This window comes from Taudactylus pleione, unplaced genomic scaffold (assembly GCF_031769625.1).
Source record: "Taudactylus pleione unplaced genomic scaffold, aTauple2 ptg001296l, whole genome shotgun sequence".
Classification (NCBI taxonomy): Eukaryota; Metazoa; Chordata; class Amphibia; order Anura; family Myobatrachidae; genus Taudactylus; species Taudactylus pleione.
Genome location: NW_028285696.1, coordinates 679,565 through 705,641, shown reverse-complemented (window position 1 = coordinate 705,641; position 26,077 = coordinate 679,565). Strand labels below are relative to the sequence as shown.

Here is a 26,077-nt window from a genome sequence, read left to right as displayed (position 1 = left end):
GTCTGAGTACAATCTCTCCTTTCCCTCAGGAATAGTACAAACTCTGTCCATCGCGGGCCCTCTCCTGGGATCGCTCATGGCCGCCTTCTTCGCACAGCTCTATGTTGACTTTGGCTTCGTAAATCTGGGTAATACACAACGATACTTCTATGGTTTCTGCATTGTCAGTGTGAGAGAATTCTGTTGGCTGTAATCTGAGATGAGATTTCTTACATCACTCCTCACTGGACCACGGTGTGCGGGACCCTCTGTGATCGGGTCACTCGTCTGTCACCCAGGGGCCCATTTATCATTCAATATTTGCTGTGTATTCCCCGAAAACTCCCATTTTAGGGATAGCCGCAAATATGAAGTATCCCCCTAATGTATTATGGAAGGATCGCAGCAGATATCTCCAATACCTGCTGCTGTCACTCCATTTCTGCCGGCACCGCAACCCCCATAGGTTTGATTTGCATTCCGGAGCTTGATCCTTGCCGCATACGCCATCTGAAGAGGGCATAAGCCACTGTAGCCTATGGGCTACACATCGCAAATCTGTCTGGGAGAGAGTTCTATAGGAACCCTCCCTTGGCGATGGCCGTGGCGAATGCGTAGTCTGTAGACCGCACATGCGCAGGATCCCAGCACATCGCAGGAACAGGCCCCTTACCCTGAGGGTGCAAATTAATACATCTGGGTGGTATGATTGCATCCTGCAATGCGATCATAGGCGCTAATATGGCACCCAGACAGCATTGCCAGCACGATCATTTGAGAAATGGGCCCCCAATGATCCAAACATTAGCTGCCAGCATTACAGGTGCGGTTGGTCATAGCAACCAACATATTATGGGGCCTATTTATCAACGAGTTTTATCACTCCAATGAGTGATAAAACTCGCTGCGTATGATAATGGTCATAACCAGCCAATCAGCTCCCAACTGTCATCTGTTTGAAAAATAACACTTGGGAGCTGATTGGCTGGTTATGACCATTATCATACGCAGCGAGTTTTATCATTCTCTCTCCGTCATTTTTCCAATGCAGTCTAGAAACGTATCATCATTATCTCTATTGTTTATTTATAGAGCCGCACAGAACTCACCAAGTTACAAATGTACATATGAGCTGCAGATGAGAGCCAAAGGGCAGAGAGGACCCTGACCCTAGGAGCTTACAGTCTATCAGAAGAGTTAGTGGGTAACAGTGTGTAGATGGTACTGGAGCTTGCAGAACAGGCAGCAGGAGTAGTATCGGGAGGGGACAGATTATTAGGATATAGGGGTCTATTTACTAAGCCTTGGGTGGAGATAAAGTGAATTTAGATAAAGTCCCAATCAACCAGCTCCCAACTATCACTTTGCAAATGACAGTTAGGAGCTGATTGGCTGGTACTTTATCTCCGTCCAAGGGTTACTAGACCCCATAGTGAGTCAGCACTTGAAGCATTGATGGCATTGGGGGAGAGTCTGGTCAGGCAGGGTAGTGAGTTCCATAAGTGGGGAGCAGCTCAGGAGAAGTCCTGCTAGCAGAAGTGAGAGGTGCGGGTCACAGGCAGGACGCAGAGGGCAGAACGTATACTTGGTCACTATGGGGAATACGATACTACTAGTAAATAACATGAGCCAGGGATAGCTCTGGGGTCCGGGCAGTGATCAGTAACACATGTCTCTGTGATCTTGTCTCCCTTATAATTATTCTCATTCCTTTATCTCTGTCCCTGCAGATGAAGTGACACTAAGTATGAATGACACCCGATGGGTTGGTGCCTGGTGGATCGGCTTTCTGGCCAGTGGGGTCCTGAATCTGTTGGCTGCCGTCCCCTTCTGGTTTATCCCCAAGATGCTGCCCAAAGAGGGTCAGGAGAACCAGCCTGAGCTGAGAGAGATGCTGAGGCCGGAGACAGGAGATAACATGGAGGGGGAAGCTGAGAAAACAGACGTCACAGTACAAGGTGCGTGCAATCTGTGCCACTATCACCGGGCACCCAGGGTACAGGGCACAGTACCACCTCACAGTACAAGGTGCGTGCAATCTGTGCCGTTATCACCGGGCACCCAGGGTACAGGGCACAGTACCACCTCACAGTACAAGGTGCGTGCAGTCTGTGCCACTATCACCGGGCACCCAGGGTACAGGGCACAGTACCACCTCACAGTACAAGGTGCGTGCAATCTGTGCCACTATCACCGGGCACCCAGGGTACAGGGCACAGTACCACCTCACAGTACAAGGTGCGTACAATCTGTGCCGTTATCACCGGGCACCCAGGGTACAGGGCACAGTATCACCTCACAGTACAAGGTGCGTGCAATCTGTGCCACTATCACCGGGCACCCAGGGTACAGGGCACAGTACCACCTCACAGTACAAGGTGCGTGCACTCTGTGCCACTATCACCGGGCACCCAGGGTACAGGGCACAGTACCACCTCACAGTACAAGGTGCGTGCAATCTGTGCCGTTATCACCAGGCACCCAGGGTACAGGGCACAGTACCACCTCACAGTACAAGGTGCGAGCAATCTGTGCTGTTATCACCGGGCACCCAGGGTACAGGGTACAGTACCACCTTACATGGGCAATATCCTGGTTACTAAGTATAAAATGAGCGCACAAACCATGAAGGAGAATTGTGAGGCTTTGCCCTGACTTTGCACTGCAGTAAGGTGAATGGCGTATTCCCTCTGACTTTGCACTGCAGTAAGGTGAATGGCGTATTCCCTCTGTCTTTGCACTGCAGTAAGGTGAATGGCGTATTCCCTCTGACTTTGCACTGCAGTAAGGTGAATGGCGTATTCCCTCTGTCTTTGCTCTGCAGTAAGGTGAATGGGGTATTCCCTCTGTCTTTGCTCTGCAGTAAGGTGAATGGCGTATTCCCTCTGACTTTGCACTGCAGTAAGGTGAATGGCGTATTCCCTCTGTCTTTGCACTGCAGTAAGGTGAATGGCGTATTCCCTCTGTCTTTGCACTGCAGTAAGGTGAATGGCGTATTCCCTCTGTCTTTGCACTGCAGTAAGGTGAATGGCATATTCCCTCTGTCTTTCCACTGCAGTAAGGTGAATGGCGTATTCCCTATGACAGCTGGAGACACTCCCACATCCTCAGGACAAAAAGCTGAAATTTCTGTCAGTTAAGCTACTGTGTAGTCTTTCATTTTACCGTGATTAATGAGGCAAAGCAGCAGACTAAAGTAGCGTCACACAGGCAGAGAGCCGAGCGTCTCTGACCTATAGCCACACGTTATATAGAAGATTGATGGGAAAATACATAGAAAATATTTTTTTTTTCCTTTTACAAAAAGTATTTTCGCTGGTGCTCCGCCCTATAAATGAAGTGCCTACTTATTAAGTACCGACTTCAGGAATCGTTGGATGGCGAGATCAGAACACAATGAATATGTTTAAATATTTTTCTTTTATATATACATATATATATATATATATATATATATATATTCCTCATCTATTTTAACAATTTTTTTTTCAACAAGTGTAATTGAAAGGCCAGAGGTGGGTTTTCAGTCTCCCATGCGCATGAACCAGCAGGGACTTAGTCAGCTGCGTTGCTGACACTGGCGGGAGCGCTTTTCTTTCCGCCGCCTTCGCGAGATTTTGTGGTTAAACTACAGTAACAATATTTAACCGTGATAAGCAGGGAGAGAAATTTGTACTTGTGGCTCCATTTTACTACATATGCCCCATAATGCTGTATGTATGACAAGGACACGGACACGATATGGCCGCTAATCTCTGTCTCCTCTCGTGTTACAGGATTCCTCGTCCTCCTAAAGAATCTCTTGAAGAATAAGGTCTATATGCTGTTTCTCCTGGTAACGGTCATACAGTTCAGTGCGTTTGTCGGCTTCTTCTCATTCACTCCCAAATTTTTGGAGCAGCAGTACGGTATATCGGCATCAGAAGCCATCTTTTTAATAGGTGCGTATAATATCACAAAGTCGCACAGGATGATCTGGCACCAGATATATTCCATATACAGTACATGTTTAAAGTCACATTCCCACAGCGACACCTAGGGGTGGGACAGGGCACTGACAGAACCTGCAGGAGTAGTTGGGTGGGTAGAAGCTCAGGGACGTTGCTTTTATAGTCCACTCAGCATCCATCCAAGTGGGAGAATCTCTGTACTGCGCACTGTAAAGGTCCAACCTCTCCTCACCCCCTTTCAGTTAGAAAACAACGTTCCAGTTCCTCTCCTACAATATAGATTCGTTTAGCCCATATATACGGCTGACGTTAATCATGAGCGTTAAGGGACACCGTGACTTCTTTTTGTGTATTAAGTATTTTTTGTAACATTGTTCGGAGAGCCCTAGGAAATGCGTTTCTCGGATACTTAAACGCCACTCAGCGCCTGTAAGGAAACATTCCCGTGTAATAGTAAATAATTAATAGCTGATAATTGGAGAACAGACAGAAATAGTAAATCCTCTATTCCCAGCGCTGGGCAGGTCGGGGGCTGGTATCCACTATAACCGGAAACATGGGATCACACTACAATAAAGAGCATAAGCCAAAATCTGTTCCCCAATGCAGACCTACCGTTTCAAGCTCTAATCTCCCGCTGCCCCAAATTCGAAACCCTCGGATTCTTTGGATTCTTCATTGCAGCTGGGGGACCATCAAGGAGTTTCTGGGCAAGGACAATAAGTTACCACAGTCACTATGACTGCTGTCCAAACTCAGCAGCCGACTCTTAGCAGCTCCTTGTTGGATCCCCAGCTGTAGAGAATTAAGCTTGCCAGACCCCTGTGATCAGTGTCTTCTTATCTCAGCGTATGCTGCTATAGCTAGTGTGCGTGAGCTGTGGCTGGTAGTAAAAATGTTATATTAGTAATTTTTAGTTAAACACACAAAAAGGACATTACAACAAAAAGTTTTAAAATCCGTGTTTTTATTTTTACCAAAAGATGATCATTAAAGTAAGTTTGTAAAACAAACGAAATATGCTGCGCTATATAAGTAACTCTTAATGAATAAAAATAATAATAGTAATAATAAGAAATATGTGGTAAACAAATGGTAATTAGGCAAAAAAAAATGCAAAAGTATTTGAACAATATACATGTAAAATAGAACATCAAAAGAATAGCTACCTCCATAAACTAGATCTCAAACTAAGTACAGTCAGGTGCATAAATATTGGGACATTGACAGAATTGTCCTATTTTGGCCTCTAGTCACCACCACAATGGCTTTGAAATGAAACAAACAAGATGTGATTTACCTGCAGACTTTCAGATTTAATTTGAGGGTAATTACATCCAAATCAGGTGAACGGTGTAGGAATTACAACGGTTTCTATATGTTCTATACTTAGGTATACTACAGAGTTTTAACTATAAAAATGATAAGACAAATTTTAATAAAATATTATAAATATCTTTTTTGTATAATTCTAATCATTTTTACAGTCAAAACTCTGTAGTAATAAGTGTATGGGAGGTGAGGCGCTGCCTCCGTGTCTGCCTTTTCCGCACATCCCTGATCAAAACTCACCACATTCCCAGCACTATATACTGCTGCACCTCTGTATAATGCCCACATGTACCCTCAGGTTCTTATATGTATCTGTAACTCTGATACCAGCCAGTGCCTCCCCAGCCATTAACCTCACTGCCAGTGCCTCCCCAGCCATTTACCTCACCGCATGTCACTGCCAGTGCCTCCCCAGCCATTCACCTCACCGCACGTCACAGCCAGTGCCTCCCCAGCCATATACCTCACCGCACGTCATTACCAGTGCCTCCCCAGCCATTTACCTCACCGCATGTCACTGCCAGTGCCTCCCCAGCCATTTACCTCATCGCACATCACTGCCAGTGCCTCCCCAGCCATTTACCTCATCGCAATTCACTGCCAGTGCCTCCCCAGCCATTTACCTCATCGCACATCACTGCCAGTGCCTCCCCAGCCATTTACCTCACCGCACATGACTGGTTAATACAGTGATTGTGATGGACGAGCTGCCTGTTCATATACTATCAGGATCTGGCAAACACAAAAGAAGAAAACAAAGGTTTATTGTGTAATGAAATGGTGACTGTGAGTTTTGGGGGGGTCGTTTTTTTCAGTGAAATTTGTGGGGGTTGTTTTTTACAATTTGAATGTAAGGAGGGTGCTGGGGACCCCGGCCCATTATGCTGGGACTGCTAGGGTGACAAACCTGCCACCACAGGGTTCCCGATCCTGTTACTTACCCCGGCCCCTCACGGAGTATTTGTATACACAGATTTAGCCATAGATACCGGCAGTCCCTATATTCTCTATAGGCGTTGGTCATTGTCTGGGTCAGTCATGGGGATGGACGCTCCCCTCACGTTCCTGCTGTGTACGTAGTGTCTGTATACCACGCTGCTCGCCAGTGATGGAGGAGCCGGTGTGACCGCTCACAGATACCAGAATTACGCTGTGCCGCCATCTTCTCTCCGCAGGGGTGTACAGTCTGCCCATCATAGCTGTCGGCTATTTCCTTGGGGGCTTCTTCATGAAGAGATTTAAGATCACAACACTGATGGCAGCGAAATTTGGATTTTTTACGTCTATAACGGAATACGCGCTGTATCTCCTGGCCTTCGCCATGGCGTGCAAGAACTCAGCTGTAGCCGGCCTGACGGTCTCCTATGACGGGTAGGAGCTCGCAGGATAATGTATAGTAGTACAGAAGGGAATAACCTGAGATAAAACCGGTAAATGTGACGTACTGGTGTCACTGGATCCCATAATAATGTCTGATCAGCAGATATAGAATATATGTCCTGCGCTTCTAACTTACCTGCTTAGCTCTTCCCCCAGCGACAATGTGACCTATCAGCTTTTTATAAACCTAGCGCGAATTAGCTCAGCTGCAAACCCTCATGGGGGGTCTTCCAGTGATACAGAAAAAGCTGCGCTTCTGATAAAGGCATCTATAGCCGCAATCACCGACATTACTCCCGCCACATTATGGGCCGGTTTCTGAGTTGCACGTAGACGCGGCCTCGTCTTCGTCTTTTGCAGCAGCTGCGTCTGTGTCTTTATGCTAATGCCGTTCCAAATTTCTTACATACTTAAGACCCTCACTTGTAGCGCCATGTGCCTGTGGAAATCCGTCTCGGTGTGTCTTTACCATCGATGCCCCAGCGGATGCACCATCAAAACTTGCTCCAGTCCTATAGCAGGTGCAGTTTCTCCCTCCGAACATGGAATCCTACCAGCGACACGCCCGCGTATGCCTAACTGTTCCCTGTTACCTCCCAGGCACGGCCGCTAAAATCCACACTCCCTGCACCCAAATTCATTCTGCGTCTCACTGCAGTAACAATCGGGATGCACGCACACCGTGTCATAGCACTCCCTGCGCTATGTGTGATCATCTACATACTGTACAGACAGGGCCGGCGCTAGGCAGCGCTGCGCCCAGCGCCGTCCTGTGTTGCCGCCCCTTCCCTCCTCCGCTCCCTCCCCCCTGTGCTTAAATATGTCCTATACCGCCGGGCGGGTGGTGGGCGTTTCCTGCGCCCTCCGGAAACAGTAGCGCTCCGGGCGACGGACCAGCTTGCCCGTGCCTGGATCCGCTACTGTGTACAGAGACCCCCCCAGTGATCATCTACATACTGTACAAAGACCCCCCAGTGATCATCTACATAGTGTACAGAGACCCCCCCAGTGATCATTTACATTCTGTACAGAGACCCCCCAGTGATCATTTACATACTGTACAGAGCCCCCCAGTGATCATTTACATACTGTACAGAGACCCCCCCAAGTGATCATTTCTGTATCATATGAAGACCTACAGCATTCATCTACATACTATACAGAAACCCCAGTGATCATCTACATACCGTACAGAGACCCCCAGTGATCATCTACAATCCGTATGAAGACCCTCTGGGTCATCTATGTACTATACAGAGACCCCCAGTGATCATCTATGTACTATACAGAGACCCCCAGTGATCATTTTCATACTGTAGAGGCCCCCAACGATCATCTACTTACAATATATAGACCCCTAGTAATCACTTACATATAAACATCTGTATTTATATTGGGTGGGAGAGCAGATGTTATATTATAATCAGGGACATTTTGTGGTAATGTTTGTGTGACATTATAGTGATAAAATATGTGCTTTATCTCAGTGTTGAGCAGGAGTCCTACGTGGGCAACTTATCCGCTGACTGTAACATGAACTGCGGCTGTGCGACTGACGTGTGGGACCCCGTGTGTGGGGATAACGGGGTGGCCTATGTTTCCGCCTGTTTAGCCGGCTGCTCATCTACTACCGGAAGCGGGCACAATGTGGTAAGCACAAGCCGCAGTCCGGTGCATACCGGGAATGTTATAGCATCTGGATATTGGTCCTAAAGGCTACAAAACGCCCAGAATGTCGCAGAGACGCCGCTATAGACTGTAACATGAGGAGAGATTGGGTCAGGATGAGATACAACTGTGCAATATGGGGAAACACAACTAAATCTATCCACTCATGGGACATTCTGTGCCCTATTTACAGCACAATGGGCTGCATTCAGCATAAGCTACTCTGGGGTCTATATGGGAAGTGTTATGTCCTATTGGAGAAGACCAGGGGTGTCAAACTCGTGGCCATCCAGCTACTGTGGGACTACATATCCCAGCATGCCTTGCCACAGCTTTAGCAGACTATAATAGCAAAACTGTGGCAGTGCATGCTGGGTTGCGTAGTTCCACTGCAGCTGGATGGCCACAAGTTTGACACCACTGGAGTAGAACAATAGGCACCATGGATTGTGGAATAGAGTTTAGGCCGGACGGTTTATCCTTAACCAGGCCTGCAGGTTCCAACAGCGGTAACAGATATACAGTAGCAGCGATAATAGATATAACAGTGTTAACAGATATAACAGCGGTAACAAATATAACAGCGGTAACAGATATAACAGTGTTAACAGATATACAGTAGCAGCAATAATAGATATAACAGTGGTAACAGATATAACAGCGGTAACAGATATAACAGCGGTAACAGATATAAAAGTGGTAACAGATATAACAGCGGTAACAGATATAACAGTGGTAACAGATATAACAGCGGTAACAGATATAAAAGTGGTAACAGATATAACAGCGGTAACAGATATAACAGCGGTAACAGATATGGCAGCGGTAACAGATATAACAGCGGTAACAGATATAACAGCGGTAACAGATATAAAAGTGGTAACAGATATAACAGCGGTAACAGATATAAAAGTGGTAACAGATATAGCAGCGGTAACAGATATAGCAGAGGTAACAGATATAGCAGCGGTAACAGATATAACAGCGGTAACAGATATAAAAGTGGTAACAGATATAACAGTGGTAACAGATATAAAAGTGGTAACAGATATAGCAGCGGTAACAGATATAAAAGTGGTAACAGATATAACAGCGGTAACAGATATAAAAGTGGTAACAGATATAACAGCGGTAACAGATATAAAAGTGGTAACAGATATAGCAGCGGTAACGGATATAGCAGCGGTAACAGATATAAAAGTGGTAACAGATATAACAGCGGTAACAGATATACAGTAGCAGCAATAATAGATATAACAGTGGTAACAGATATAACAGCGGTAACTGATATAACAGCGGTAACAGATATAAAAGTGGTAACAGATATAACAGCGGTAACAGATATAACAGCGGTAACAGATATAAAAGTGGTAACAGATATAACAGCGGTAACAGATATAAAAGTGGTAACAGATATAGCAGCGGTAACAGATATAAAAGTGGTAACAGATATAGCAGCGGTAACAGATATAAAAGTGGTAACAGATATAGCAGCGGTAACAGATATAGCAGAGGTAACAGATATAGCAGCGGTAACAGATATAACAGCGGTAACAGATATAAAAGTGGTAACAGATATAACAGCGGTAACAGATATAAAAGTGGTAACAGATATAACAGCGGTAACAGATATAAAAGTGGTAACAGATATAGCAGCGGTAACAGATATAGCAGAGGTAACGGATATAGCAGCGGTAACAGATATAAAAGTGGTAACAGATATAACAGCGGTAACAGATATACAGTAGCAGCAATAATAGATATAACAGTGGTAACAGATATAACAGCGGTAACTGATATAACAGCGGTAACAGATATAAAAGTGGTAACAGATATAACAGCGGTAACAGATATAACAGCGGTAACAGATATAAAAGTGGTAACAGATATAACAGCGGTAACAGATATAAAAGTGGTAACAGATATAGCAGCGGTAACAGATATAAAAGTGGTAACAGATATAGCAGCGGTAACAGATATAACAGCGGTAACAGATATAACAGAGGTAACAGATATAACAGAGGTAACAGATATAACAGCGGTAACAGATATAACAGAGGTAACAGATATAACAGCGGTAACAGATATAAAAGTGGTAACAGATATAGCAGCGGTAACAGATATGGCAGCGGTAACAGATATAAAAGTGGTAACAGATATAACAGTGGTAACAGATATAACAGCGGTAACAGATATAAAAGTGGTAACAGATATAGCAGCGGTAACAGATATAAAAGTGGTAACAGATATAACAGCGGTAACAGATATAAAAGTGGTAACAGATATAGCAGCGGTAACAGATATAAAAGTGGTAACAGATATAGCAGCGGTAACAGATATAAAAGTGGTAACAGATATAGCAGCGGTAACAGATATAGCAGAGGTAACAGATATAGCAGCGGTAACAGATATAGCAGCGGTAACAGATATAGCAGCGGTAACAGATATAACAGAGGTAACAGATATAGCAGCGGTAACAGATATAAAAGTGGTAACAGATATAGCAGCGGTAACAGATATGGCAGCGGTAACAGATATAAAAGTGGTAACAGATATAACAGCGGTAACAGATATAAAAGTGGTAACAGATATAACAGCGGTAACAGATATAACAGCGGTAACAGATATAACAGCGGTAACAGATATAAAAGTGGTAACAGATATAACAGCGGTAACAGATATAAAAGTGGTAACAGATATAGCAGCGGTAACAGATATAGCAGAGGTAACAGATATAGCAGCGGTAACAGATATAGCAGAGGTAACAGATATAGCAGCGGTAACAGATATAACAGCGGTAACAGATATAAAAGTGGTAACAGATATAACAGCGGTAACAGATATAACAGAGGTAACAGATATAACAGCGGTAACAGATATAAAAGTGGTAACAGATATAGCAGCGGTAACAGATATGGCAGCGGTAACAGATATAAAAGTGGTAACAGATATAACAGTGGTAACAGATATAACAGCGGTAACAGATATAAAAGTGGTAACAGATATAGCAGCGGTAACAGATATGGCAGCGGTAACAGATATAAAAGTGGTAACAGATATAACAGTGGTAACAGATATAACAGCGGTAACAGATATAAAAGTGGTAACAGATATAGCAGCGGTAACAGATATAAAAGTGGTAACAGATATAGCAGCGGTAACAGATATAAAAGTGGTAACAGATATAGCAGCGGTAACAGATATAAAAGTGGTAACAGATATAGCAGCGGTAACAGATATAGCAGAGGTAACAGATATAGCAGCGGTAACAGATATAGCAGCGGTAACAGATATAGCAGCGGTAACAGATATAACAGAGGTAACAGATATAGCAGCGGTAACAGATATAAAAGTGGTAACAGATATAGCAGCGGTAACAGATATGGCAGCGGTAACAGATATAAAAGTGGTAACAGATATAACAGCGGTAACAGATATAACAGCGGTAACAGATATAAAAGTGGTAACAGATATAACAGCGGTAACAGATATAACAGCGGTAACAGATATAACAGCGGTAACAGATATAAAAGTGGTAACAGATATAACAGCGGTAACAGATATAAAAGTGGTAACAGATATAGCAGCGGTAACAGATATAAAAGTGGTAACAGATATAACAGCGGTAACAGATATAAAAGTGGTAACAGATATAGCAGCGGTAACAGATATAAAAGTGGTAACAGATATAGCAGCGGTAACAGATATAAAAGTGGTAACAGATATAGCAGCGGTAACAGATATAGCAGAGGTAACAGATATAGCAGCGGTAACAGATATAGCAGCGGTAACAGATATAGCAGCGGTAACAGATATAACAGAGGTAACAGATATAGCAGCGGTAACATAGCTCTGTCTCACTGCCAGATCCTTCCATATAACACTGAGCCACTCACAGCCCTCACTGACCTCACAGCTCATTCACTGTCCAGCTCAGAGCACTCACTGACCCCCTCACTGACCCCTACACAGCTCACTCACTGTCCCCCTCACAGCCCTCACTAACATCACAGCTCACTCACTGTCCAGCTCAGAGCACTCACTGACCCCCTCACAGCCCTCACTGACCCCAAATCAGCTCACTCACTGTCCAGCTCAGAGCACTCACTGACCCCCTCATAGCCCTCACTGACCCCAAAACAGCTCACTCACTGTCCAGCTCAGAGTACTCACTGACCCCCTCACTGACCTCTACACAGTTCACTCACTGACCTCCTCACAGCCCTCACTAACATCACAGCTCACTCACTGTCCAGTTCAGAGCACTCACTGATCCCCTCACAGCCCTCACTGACCCCTACACAGCTCACTCACTGTCCAGTTCAGAGCACTCACAGACCCCCTCACACCCCTCACTGACCCCAAAACAGCTCACTCACTTTCCAGCTCAGAGTACTCACTGATCCCTACACAGCTCACTCACTGACCTCCTCACAGCCCTCACTAATGTCACAGCTCACTTAATGTCCAGTTCAGAGCACTCACTGACCCCCTCACAGCCCTCACTGATCCCTGCACAGCTCACTCACTGTCCAGCTCAGAGCACTCACTGACACCCTCACAGCCCTCACTGACCCCACAACAGCTCACTCACTGTTCAGCTCAGAGTACTCACTGACCCCCTCACTGACCCCTACACAGCTCACTCACTGACCTCCTCACAGCCCTCATTAACATCTCAGCTCACTCACTGATCTCCTCACAGCCCTCACTGACCCCTACACAGCTCACTCACTGTCCAGTTCAGAGCACTCACTGACCCCCTCAGAGCCCTCACTGACCCCAAAACAGCTCACTCACTGTCATCCTCACAGCCCTCACTAACATCACAGCTCACTCAATGTCCAACTCAGAGCACTCACTGACCCCCTCACAGCCCTCACTGATCTATGCACAGCACACTCACTGACCTCCTCACTGACCCCTACACAGCACACTCACTGACCTCCTCACAGCCCTCACTGATCCCAAAACAGCTCACTCACTGTCCAGTTCAGAGTACTCACTGACCCCCTCACTGACCCCAACACAGCTCACTCACTGTCCAGTTCAGAGCACTCACTGACCTCCTCACAGCCTTCACTGGCCCCTAAACAGCTCACTCACTGTCCAGCTCAGAGCACTCACTGACCTCACTGACCCCTACACAGCTCACTCACTGTCCAGTTCAGAGCACTCACTGACCCCCTTACAGCCTTCACTCGCCTCTAAACAGCTCACTCATTGTCCAGCTCAGAGTACTCACTGACCCTCTCACTGACCCCTACACAACTCACTGACCTCCTCACAGCCCTCACTAACGTCACAACTCACTCACTGTCCAGCTCAGAGCACTCACTGACCCCATCACAGCCCTCACTGACCCCACAACAGCTCACTCACTGTCCAGCTCAGAGTACTCACTGACCCCCTCACAGACCCCTACACAGCTCACTCACTGACCTCCTCACAGCCCTCACTAACATCACAGCTCACTCACTGTCCAGTTCAGAGCACTCACTGATCCCCTCACAGCCCTCACTGACCCCTACACAGCTCACTCACTGTCCAGTTCAGAGCACTCACTGACCCCCTCACAGCCCTCACTGACCCCAAAACAGCTCACTCACTGTCCAGCTCAGAGTACTCACTGATCCCTACACAGCTCACTCACTGACCTCCTCACAGCCCTCACTAACGTCACAGCTCACTCAATGTCCAGCTCAGAGCACTCACTGACCCCCTCACAGCCCTCACTGATCCCTGCACAGCTCACTCACTGTCCAGCTCAGAGCACTTACTGACCCCCTCAAACCCCTTCCTGACCCCACAACAGCTCACTCACTGTCCAGCTCAAAGTACTCACTGACCCCAACACAGCTCACTCACTGTCCAGCTCAGAGTACTCACTGACCCCCTCACTGACCCCTACACAGCTCACTCACTGTCCCCCTCACTGCCCTCACTTACCCCAACACAGCTCACTCACTGTCCAGCTCAGAGCACTCACTGACCCCCTCACAGCCCTCACTGACCCCAAAACAGCTCACTCACTGTCCAGCTCAGATTGCTCACTGACCCCCTCACTGACCCCTACACAGCTCACTCACTGACCTCCTCACAGCCCTCACTAACATCACAGCTCACTCACTGTCCAGTTCAGAGCACTCACTGACCCCCTCACAGCCCTCACTGACCCCAAAACAGCTCACTCACTGTCCAGCTCAGAGCACTCACTGACCCCCTCATAGCCCTCACTGACCCCAAAACAGCTCACTCACTGTCCAGCTCAGAGTACTCACTGATCCCTACACAGCTCACTCACTGACCTCCTCACAGCCCTCACTAACGTCACAGCTCACTCAATGTCCAGTTCAGAGCACTCACTGACCCCCTCACAGCCCTCACTGATCCCTGCACAGCTCACTCACTGTCCAGCTCAGAGCACTCACTGACCCCCTTACAGCCCTCACTGACCCCACAACAGCTCACTCACTGTCCAGCTCAGAGTACTCACTGACCCCTACACAGCTCACTCACTGACCTCCTCACAGCCCTCACTAACATCTCAGCTCACTCACTGTCCAGTTCAGAGCACTCACTGATCTCCTCACAGCCCTCACTGACCCCTACACAGCTCACTCACTGTCCAGTTCAGAGCACTCACTGACCCCCTCAGAGCCCTCACTGACCCCAAACCAGCTCACTCACTGTCCAGCTCAGAGTACTCACTGATCCCTACACAGCTCACTCACTGTCATCCTCACAGCCCTCACTAACGTCACAGCTCACTCAATGTCCAGCTCAGTGCACTCACTGACCCCCTCACAGCCCTCACTGATCTATGCACAGCACACTCAATGTCCAGCTCAGAGCACTCACTGACCCCCTCACAGCCCTCACTGACCCCAAAACAGCTCACTCACTATCCAGCTCAGAGTACTCACTGACCCCCTCACTGACCCCTACATAGCTCACTCACTGACCTCCTCACAGCCCTCACTAACGTCACAGCTCACTCAATGTCCAGCTCAGAGCACTCACTGACCCCCTCACAGCCCTCACTGATCCCTGCACAGCTCACTCACCGTCCAGCTCAGAGCACTTACTGACCTCCTCACAGCCCTCACTGACCCCACACCAGCTCACTCACTGTCCAGCTCAGAGTACTCACTGACCCCCTCACTGACCCCTACACAGCTCACTCACTGACCTCCTCACAGCCCTCACTAACATCACAGCTCACTCACTGTCCATTTCAGAGCACTCACTGATCTCCTCACAGCCCTCACTGACCCCTACACAGCTCACTCACTGTCCAGTTCAGAGCACTCACTGACCCCCTCACAGCCCTCACTAACGTCACAGCTCACTCACTGTCCAGCTCAGAGCACTTACTGACCTCCTCACAGCCCTCACTGATCCCACAACACCTCACTCACTGTCCAGCTCAGAGTACTCACTGACCCCCTCACTGACCCCTACACAGCTCACTCACTGACCTCCTCACAGCCCTCACTAACGTCACAGCTCACTCAATGTCCAGTTCAGAGCACTCACTGATCCCCTCACAGCCCTCACTGACCCCTACACAGCTCACTCACTGTCCAGTTCAGAGCACTCACTGACCCCCTCACAGCCCTCACTGACCCCAAAACAGCTTACTCACTGTCCAGCTCAGAGCACTCACTGACCCCCTCACAGCCCTCACTGATCCCTGCACAGCTCACTCACTGTCCAGCTCAGAGCACTCACTGACCCCCTCACAGCCATCACTGATCCCTGCACAGCTCACTCACTGTCCAGCTCAGAGCACTTACTGACCTCCTCACAGCCCTCACTGACCCCAAAACAGCTCACTCACTGTCCAGCTCAGAGTACTTACTGACCCCTACACAGCTCACTCACTGACCTCCTCACAGCCCTCACTAACGTCACAGCTCACTCAATGTCCAGCTCAGAGCACTCACTGATCTCCTCACAGCCCTCACTGACCCCTACACAGCTCACTCAATGTCCAGCTCAGAGCACTCACTGACCTCCTCACAGCCCTCACTGATCCCTGCACAGCTCACTCACTGTCCAGTTCAGAGCACTCACTGACCCCCTTACAGCCTTCACTCGCCTCTAAACAGCTCACTCATTGTCCAGCTCAGAGTACTCACTGACCCTCTCACTGACCCCTACACAACTCACTGACCTCCTCACAGCCCTCACTAACGTCACAACTCACTCACTGTCCAGCTCAGAGCACTCACTGACCTCCTCAGAGCCCTCACTGACCCCTACACAGCACTCCCTTCCCCCTCTTCACTGTCCACCTCAGAGCACCCAGTTTTGGGCTCTCACCCAATAGCATATACTCAATAGATATTGTATATATATGTATATATATATACATATACAGTCAGGTGCATAAATATTGGGACATTGACAGAATTTTCATATTTTGGCCTCTAGTCACCACCACAATGGTTTTGAAATGAAACAAACAAGATGTGATTTACCTGCAGACTTTCAGATTTCATTTGAGGGTAATTACATCCAAATCAGGTGAACAGTGTAGGAATTACAGCGGTTTCTATATGTGCCTCCCACTTTTAAAAATAAATAAATAAATATTAAAAAATTATAAAAATAAACTTTTTTTGTTTAGATTCAAATGAAAAAATGTTAAAAAATGAAAAAAAAAAAAAAGTAGAAAAAAAGTGATTTTGAGGTTAATTTTTGGGCAATTACAAATAATAAAATAAATATGTAAAACATACAAAAAGCCAATTTTTCATGTAAATAATTACAATAATTCAACTTGAGGTTCAATAATTAACAAAAAAATTGATTTTGGAGTAATTTGAAGTCATTATTGGGTTTAAGAACCAATAATGATATGTACTCATTACACTAATTAAGCTATTTGTAAACTTCCAATTGTTAAATTAGTCATTAGGGGGATGTGTTAGGGGTTCTGAAGCAAGTCCCGAAAGAGTTTACTAAAAATAACGGCACGAGATTTTTGGAAAATTTGCTTCCAATTGGATATGCCTCCTAGTGTAGTATATCTCACAATTCAAATTCATAACACTCTTGTGCTGAAGAAATAGAAAGGTGTGTCTTAGACCCCACGAGCCAAGATAGGAATTCCTTACTTGGGGTAGTTGTATATCGGGCAGATTCACAAGATCTTTCAACATCAGATGGACCATTAGCTCAAATATGGCAAGTTCTAACAATCTCTCCAGATCAATATGAGCTGAAGTGGGAGACTACTTACTGATTGCACCTACCCTGGATTTGCACCAGGCTGAAGGGCTCACAGTGCCCCCTTGTGGCACTGCAAAAAAGTCTCCCCCTAAGGGGGCATGGCCACACCTTCCACAATTAGGCCACACCCTTTCCCCTGGGCCCAGATAAAAACAATGGTACAATACGTCCAAATAACTACTTTATTGTAAATGACATAATGACATAATGCACCCACATAAAATAAGATTGTAAAAGCATATTGTGTAGCAATCACAGCCGGGTCATGCAGTTCAAGATGGTTTACCTACAAAATATGTTTAAAAAACGTGGCAGAATGATAATGATGTGCTCTGAAAGGGTGTTACCCAAAAGTCCCTCTGAACATCCTGGTGGATGGTGAAAAGGGCGGTTACCAAGATCCCCGCAAAGGTCCCTTGTGTCTACTTGATGCGTTTCGAGTGGATACTATTATTCAAAGCTTTTTAGAGCACGGAGCACAAACATTGGACTGGCCTGGAGTTTAGAACGAGTGGCCAGGGCGCATCCATTCTTCTGCCTCCTGCAGCCGCTATGTACATGCAGAGCGTGGCTGCAGGCGGCCCTGGAACACTAAAATTATACCACCATGGGGGGCAGATGGCACCCGTTCCAGCTCCCCCTCCTGTATGGGAGTGTCACAGAGGTATGCAATTGGGAAGCCGACTGCCTAAATACCGGCAGCCGGCTTCCCGACTGTCATATCCCGGCAAGGGTGAAATGCCGGGCATCTAGATGTAGACGCCCGGTATTTCCCCGCCGCCGGGAGGCCGGCGCCCGGCATTCCGATCGTAGTGATGCCGAGCGCCGCGAGCAGACAGCTGCGGGGGGTGAGGGTTAGGTTTAGGGCTCCCGGGGGGGACTTAGGTGTAGGCACCCCCCCAGGAGGGTTAGGGTTAGGCTAGGGGGAGGGAGGGTTAGGGTTAGGCACCCCCGGGGGGGACTTAGGGTTAGGCACCCCCCCGGGGGACTTAGGTTTAGGCAGCGGGGAAGGGGGAGGTTAGGGTTAGGCACCCCTAAGGAGGGTTAAGGGGGTTAGGTTAGGTTAGTAGATACTCACCTATCCATGATCGGGATCTCTGCTGATGTCGGGCTGCTGCTGCCGGGAATCGGCCGGCGGTATTTCATACCAATTCCGTCACAGATGTGTCACATAACTGGTTGCAAAGTCAGAAGCTTAATCACTCACATTGGATGCCATACTCTGACGGGCAATCTGCACCTAGCGTGCTGCTGATATATCTATAGATGCACAAAATGGGCGCCCCAGCCCTCGCACAGTCAGACGCACGCTTGTACACCGGGGGAAGGGCTGATACTAGTTATAGCATACAGTCACTGACAAAAGACGCTAAAGTGGTCGCAGCAGCGTGTGACTCAGAACCAGCCTCTACTGTCGGCTGTGACGCCAGGATCGGCAGCTGTTGCGCAGGTAATAATAGTCCCGGACGGACAGACTGACGCTGCTACAGTTTGAAGTTGGTAAAAGTTATTATTCAGCCGCATTTCTCTGCAGATCTTCCACAATTGCAGCTGTGTGTTTTCATGGAATACGTCCGCAGTCCTCGGGCAGTGCCCGCGGGAGGAGCGCTGTAATACCATGCTGATCTACTTCTTGGTCCTCAACTTTGTCTGCTGCCTTATCTACTCCTTGGGAGCCATGCCAGGGTACATGGTGCTAATCAGGTAATATTACCCCTGGGGTCTGAGCCTATGTCAGGTCACACTACTGTCACTGACGGCTGCTGTGCTATCAGCGCTTGTTACTAATAACGGGGAGTAGATGGGAATAAGGACTTACAGGACCATTGCTGCATCATTGTAGATGTGGAAGGGAGAAAATGTATTTGCCTGGAATACTGGACACATGAAATGACATCACTAGAGCTAGTTATTGTTACTGCTACGGCATCTGATGTATTGTTATTGATACATTGTTACTGATATATTGTTACTGATACATTGTTACTGATATATTGTTACTGATATATTGTTACGGATATATTGTTACTGATACATAGTTACTGATATATTGTTACTGATACATTGTTACTGATACATTGTTACGGATATATTGTTACTGATACATTGTTACGGATATATTGTTACTGATACATTGTTACGGATATATTGTTACTGATACATAGTTACTGATATATTGTTACTGATACATTGTTACGGATATATTGTTACTGATACATTGTTACTGATATATATTTACTGATATATTGTTACTGATACATTGTTACTGATATATTGTTACTGATATATTGTTACTGATATATTGTTACTGATACATTGTTACGGATATATTGTTACTGATACATTGTTACTGATATATATATACTGATATATTGTTACTGATACATTGTTACTGATATATTGTTACTGATATATTGTTACTGATACATAGTTACTGATATATTGTTACTGATATATTGTTACTGATACATTGTTACTGATATATTGTTACTTATACATTGTTACTGATACATTGTTACTGATACATTGTTACTGATATATTGTTACTGATATATTTTTACTGATATATTGTTAATGATACATTGTTACTGATATATTGTTACTGATATATTTTTACTGATATATTGTTAATGATACATTGTTACTGGTATATTGTTACTGATACATTGTTACTGATATATTTTTACTGATATACTGATACATTGTTACAGATATATTGTTACTGATACACTGTTACTGATACATTGTTACTGATGCATTGTTACTGATACATTGTTACTGATACATTGTTACTGATACACTGATACATTGTTACTGATACATTGTTACTGATACATTGTTACTGATACATTGTTACTGATACACTGATATATTGTTACTGATACATTGTTACTGATACACTGATACATTGTTACTGATGCATTGTTACTGATACAGTGCGTCTCTTCTCTCCTAGGAGTTTGACCCCAGAGGAAAAGTCTTTTGGTCTCGGCCTGCACCTTTTAGCTGCACGAGCGCTTGGTAAGGGCACAGCCCTCTCTGGCTCTATGTGTTTGGGCCCATCCTATTGTACATGGAAAGGGGCACTCCAATCCACAGGCTACCAGCTAGAGTCACCCCAATGCTGACCTGTATCTCTGCCTCCTCTTCATTATCAGTCTCAGCTTTATCTATTCCTAAAGGCTACAGGGGCACAATGTGGCCCTTACTAGAGTCCTGCTACAGCTTTACACGTACACACAGAAATAGCTCTGAGCTGCTACCTGACATCGTATGTTCTAATGCAAATATTCCATTTCCCTCATGGCAGACAATGTAATGTAATAACGTGCCATACACAGGGGGTGTGCTACACTAACATGTCCTTACTATACTCTGCTTATTCCCACCCAGTCACCTTCCCCTTCTCTATGGGGTGCGGGGCCACAAGTGTCAGGTACATGGAAGTATAAATACAGACACATTTTAGTCCTCATGCGTAGCAGGGAAATGCGGATATTTACCCCCCACTATGGGGCTACAGCCGCCTCTAATGATGCTGAGTGTTTATCTGTGACAATGACTTTATCTGGTTCCAGCTATGTGAGACGCTCAGTTACAGGAAACGTTATTGTGTCATCTCTGGCAGGTGGAATCCCCTCCCCGATTTACTATGGCGCAGCCATTGACACCACCTGTATAAAATGGGGGACTACGAGTTGCGGAGACCCGGGGGCTTGTCGCATGTATGACTCTGATGCTTACAGGTAATTTATCTGCTGAGGACAAACTCAGCCGAGAAAGTGGCAGCGATAGAGAATTACGGACATTATGGGTCATGTACAAAGAATAAATCTGCGTCTCATCGCCCATTGTATATTATATGCGGCCCACACCCCTGCCATGATGGGAGCTCCGCAGTGTTTACTATAAAGATGGCACCGCTGGTCTCAGAAGCGATCAGAAGCCAGCGTTCCCAGTGATGCAGCGTGCGAGTGATGTCATGATATCACCAGCGCGAAAAGAGCCTAGGCCTGTTGCTCTGAATCTAATTAGATCCAGTCAGCGGCAGCGTGTACACGGGACGGTGGGAGTGAAGATGGCGCGGACTGGAGCGGTGCCCAGCGGCCATCGTGAAGAAAGGTAAGTACTGCACAGGTAAGTGGGACCTTTCTATACTGGGAGGGGGCATAGCATTAGGGGCATTACTGGGGGCTCTGCATAAGGGACATTACTGGGGGCTCTGCATAAGGGGCATTATTGGGGGCTCTGCATAAGGGGCATTACTGGGGGCTCTGCATAAGGGGCATTACTGGGGGCTCTGCATAAGGGACATTACTGGGGGCACTACTAGGAACATTACTGGGGGTTCTGCATTAGGGGCATTACTGGGGGCTCTGCATAAGGGACATTACTGGGGGCTCTGCATAAGGGGCATTACTGGGGGCTCTGCATAAGGGACATTACTGGGGGCTCTGCATTAGGGACATTACTGGGGGCTCTGCATTAGGGGCATTACTGGGGGCTCTGCATTAGGGACATTACTGGGGGCTCTGCATAAGGGACATTACTGGGGGCTCTACTAGGGACATTACTGGGGGCTCTGCATTAGGGGCATTACTGGGAGCTCTGCATAAGAGACATTACTGGGGGCTCTGCATAAGGGGCATTACTGGGGCTATGCATAAGGGGCATTACGGGGGGCACTACTAGGGACATTACGAGGGGTTCTGCATTAGGGGCATTACTGGGGGCACTACTAGGGGCATTACTGGGGGCTCTGCATAAGGGACATTACTGGGGGCTCTGCATAAGGGGCATTACTGGGGGCACTACTAGGAACATTAGGGGGGGTTCTGCATTAGGGGCATTACTGGGGGCTCTGCATAAGGGGCATTACGGGGGGCACTACTAGGGGCATTACTGGGGGCTCTGCAAAAGGGACATTACTGGGGGCTCTGCATTAGGGATATTACTGGGGGCTGTGCATTAGGGACATTACTGAGGGCTCTGCATTAGGGACATTACTGGGGGCTCTGCATTAGGGACATTACTGGGGGCTCTGCATAAGGGACATTACTGGGGGCACTACTAAGGACATTACTGGGGCTCTGCATAAGGGACATTATTGGGGGCACTACTAAGGACATTACTGGGGCTCTGCATAAGGGGCATTACGGGGGGCACTACTAGGGACATTACGGGGGGCTCTGCATAAGGGGCATTAAGGGGGGCACTACTAGGGACATTACAGGGGGCTCTGCATTAGGGGCATTACTGGGGGCACTACTAGGGACAGTACTGGGGTTCTGCATTAGGGGCATTACTGGGGGCTCTGCATAAGGGGCATTACTGGGGGCACTACTAGGGGCATTACTGGGGGCTCTGCAAAAGGGACATTACTGGGGGCTGTGCATTAGGGACATTACTGGGGGTTCTGCATTAGGGGCATTACTGGAGGCTCTGCATTAGGGGCATTACTGGAGGTTCTGCATTAGGGGCACTACTAGGGACATTACTGGGGGCTCTGCATTAGGGGCATTACTGGGGGCTCTGCATTAGGGGCGTTACTGGGAGCACTACTAGGGACATTACTGGGGCTCTGCATAAGGGGCATTACGGGGGGCACTACTAGGGACATTACGGGGGGTTCTGCATTAGGGGCATTACTGGGGGCACTACTAGGGACAGTACTGGGGTTCTGCATTAGGGGCATTACTGGGGGCTCTGCATAAGGGGCATTACTGGGGGCTCTGCATAAGGGGCATTACTGGGGGCACTACTAGGGGCATTACTGGGGGCTCTGCAAAAGGGACATTACTGGGGGCTCTGCATTAGGGATATTACTGGGGGTTCTGCATTAGGGGCATTACTGGAGGCTCTGTATTAGGGGCATTACTGGGGGCACTACTAGGGACATTACTGGGGGCTCTGCATTAGGGGCATTACTGGGGGCTCTGCATTAGGGGCATTACTGGCGGCTCTGCATTAGGGGTGTTACTGGGGCACAACATAACGGGCATTACTAGGGCTCTGCATTCGGGGCATTACTGGGGGCTCTGCATAAGGGGCATTACTAGGGACATTACAGGGGTCACTACTAGGGACATTACTGGGGGCACTACTAGGGGCACTACTAGGGACATTACTGGGGGCTCTGCATTATGGATATTACTGGGGGCTCTGCATAAGGGGCACTACTAGGGACATTACTGGGGGCTCTGCATTAGGGATATTACTGGGGGTTCTGCATTAGGGGCATTACTGGAGGCTCTGTATTAGGGGCATTACTGGGGGCACTACTAGGGACATTACTGGGGGCTCTGCATTAGGGTCATTACTGGGGGCTCTGCATAAGGGGCACTACTAGGGACATTACTGGGGGCACTACTAGGGACATTACTGGGGGCACTACTAGGGACATTACTGGGGGCACTACTAGGGGCACTGCATAAGGGGCATTGCATAATGGACACAAATTCAGGGGGGTATTGCATAAGGGGTTAAGGGGCACTACTACAGGGGGCACTGCATTGCTTTTTATTAATAATAAACCTTTCAAAATTGCATATAAGACTTTTTTATTCTTTGCGGCCCACGTACTCTTAAGACCTTGAATATTTGGCCTTATATACTGTTATATAATGAGTGTCTCCCTCCAGGTACCTGTATATCGGGATCCCATCAGTATTACGCTTCATCTCCTACATCCCCTGCGTCTTCATCCTCCTCTCCCTGAGACGGGGGGGCTCCCGTGCGGAGGATTCTGGCTCATGATCAGGAGACGGGTTCTGGGTGCGGAGAAGGAAGATGCTGTATATAATAGTATATAGACCTGGAGGACTGACACACGGAACCTGTCCCATTAGGAATAGTCCCAGAATGATGCTGTATATGATAGTATATAGACCTGGAGCACTGACACACGGAACCTGTCCCATTAGGAATAGTCCCAGAATGATGCTGTATATGATAGTATATAGACCTGGAGCACTGACACACGGAACCTGTCCCATTAGGAATAGTCCCAGAATGATGCTGTATTTATGGGAGAGGACACCGGGATTTATCATAGACTTGTAGGGAGATGTCTTATTCCGTTCCTGGGAAACTGGACTCAGGAGGAGATCAGAGCATTGGTGATGGGAGGAAGCCCCTAGGGGGGGGCATGGGGGGATATTGCTGATAATAATAACCGAAGAACCAACAGGACAGAGAAGAAAGTGACGTCACCCTACCAGCCATTGGCCTCTGTGGTGATGGAGGAGATGGGCAGCTGCCCGCGTTGACACCAGTGTGCGCTGTGCCCAGTGCCAGTCTGTCATTCCGCAGAGGGGGGAGGTCACAGGGCCGGTTCTGCGTTGCTACATATGTAACTTGTCATGTATCACCTCACATTACTGCACACCTGCAATATACAGGGCAGCACGTTATATATACATGTAATGATAATAATGATTAATAATAATTCATAATACTCTGATTACTTTTTATATTGTGCAAAGTGAAATAAATGGGATTGTTGTATTAGTATATTATCTCATGTCCTTTACTTATGTTGGGGCCCATTTATCATTGTATATTTGTTGTATAATCCCCGAAAACACCAGTTTTTGGGGGTTAACCACAAATATGAAGTTTCTCCCGGATGCATGAAGGGGGGAGCGCAGCAGGTCTCCAATACTTCCTTTGAGCCTTCCATTTCCGCATCACGCGGGGTCTTGTGAAACTCAAAAACGTGTATTCAAAGAAATGTCACAGCATAATACCAACATCCCGGGGACCGTAGCCCCTTTGTCAAGGTGTGAGCAACAAGTGAAACAGTGAAGTGTTTGCCTTATAAGGGATGAAAAGGGAAGAAGCTCGCTTGTGAAGGAGGACGTCCCCGGCACAACCATGTTCATGCCCCCCCCCACCCCCGGAAGATGACGTAGACAGCTCTGGACGTCGGGTTGCCTAGGACACATGGTAACCCAGGCAACCAAACAACGCTACCGGGTGTGAGTATTGCCGGTTCTGAAAAAGTGAATAAGTGTAAATACGGTAACAGTACCAGCCGCTACTAATACTAATAAAGTGAGCGAGTGCTAGTTATACATAGTGAAGCGTATATAAAAGCAAGTAATTAAAGTCAGTAAATGGATAAAAAGGGGACTGGATGTGTGTATTCCAATGACCACACAATTGTGAATTAGCAGCTCCACCATTTTGTGATTGACAGCAATCTCACTCTGTGAGAGTGATGAATCTGCAGTTAACCGCAGGGTGTGATGGCATACCATATCTGTATTACGCAAGGAACATGTCCATTAAGGCGTCAGCCTCACTGATCATAATTTCATTGCTTTTTTATGTTTGAATGGCAGAAATTCAGTAGATTTTGTAAATTTTTTTTCAGATCATGTGTAAGAAGCCTTAATGGAACACGTGAAACCGTAAGGTTTTTTGTCTATGGAATTTCATTGCTTTTTTATAATTTATTAATTATCAGGGTTTGGAAGACAACCCGGACCACCTGCCGGGCAGAAGGGCAACAAATAGGTACACTA

General features: G+C 46.9%; 1 protein-coding gene across 1 annotated transcript in view; it reads left to right on the top strand.

The window, feature by feature from the left end:
• The window catches only part of LOC148443350 (solute carrier organic anion transporter family member 1A2-like), a 54,570-nt gene extending 30,265 nt beyond the window's left edge, over positions 1–24,305 (top strand). The window contains exons 6-14 of the mRNA XM_088462941.1: positions 30–128; positions 1,710–1,937; positions 3,756–3,920; positions 6,437–6,632; positions 8,129–8,291; positions 19,084–19,253; positions 20,506–20,570; positions 21,178–21,295; positions 24,191–24,305. Of these exons, the coding sequence (XP_088319067.1) occupies positions 30–128; positions 1,710–1,937; positions 3,756–3,920; positions 6,437–6,632; positions 8,129–8,291; positions 19,084–19,253; positions 20,506–20,570; positions 21,178–21,295; positions 24,191–24,305 (1,319 nt within the window). The remainder of the gene's footprint in view (positions 1–29; positions 129–1,709; positions 1,938–3,755; positions 3,921–6,436; positions 6,633–8,128; positions 8,292–19,083; positions 19,254–20,505; positions 20,571–21,177; positions 21,296–24,190) is intronic.
• The last annotated feature ends 1,772 nt before the right edge of the window (positions 24,306–26,077 follow it).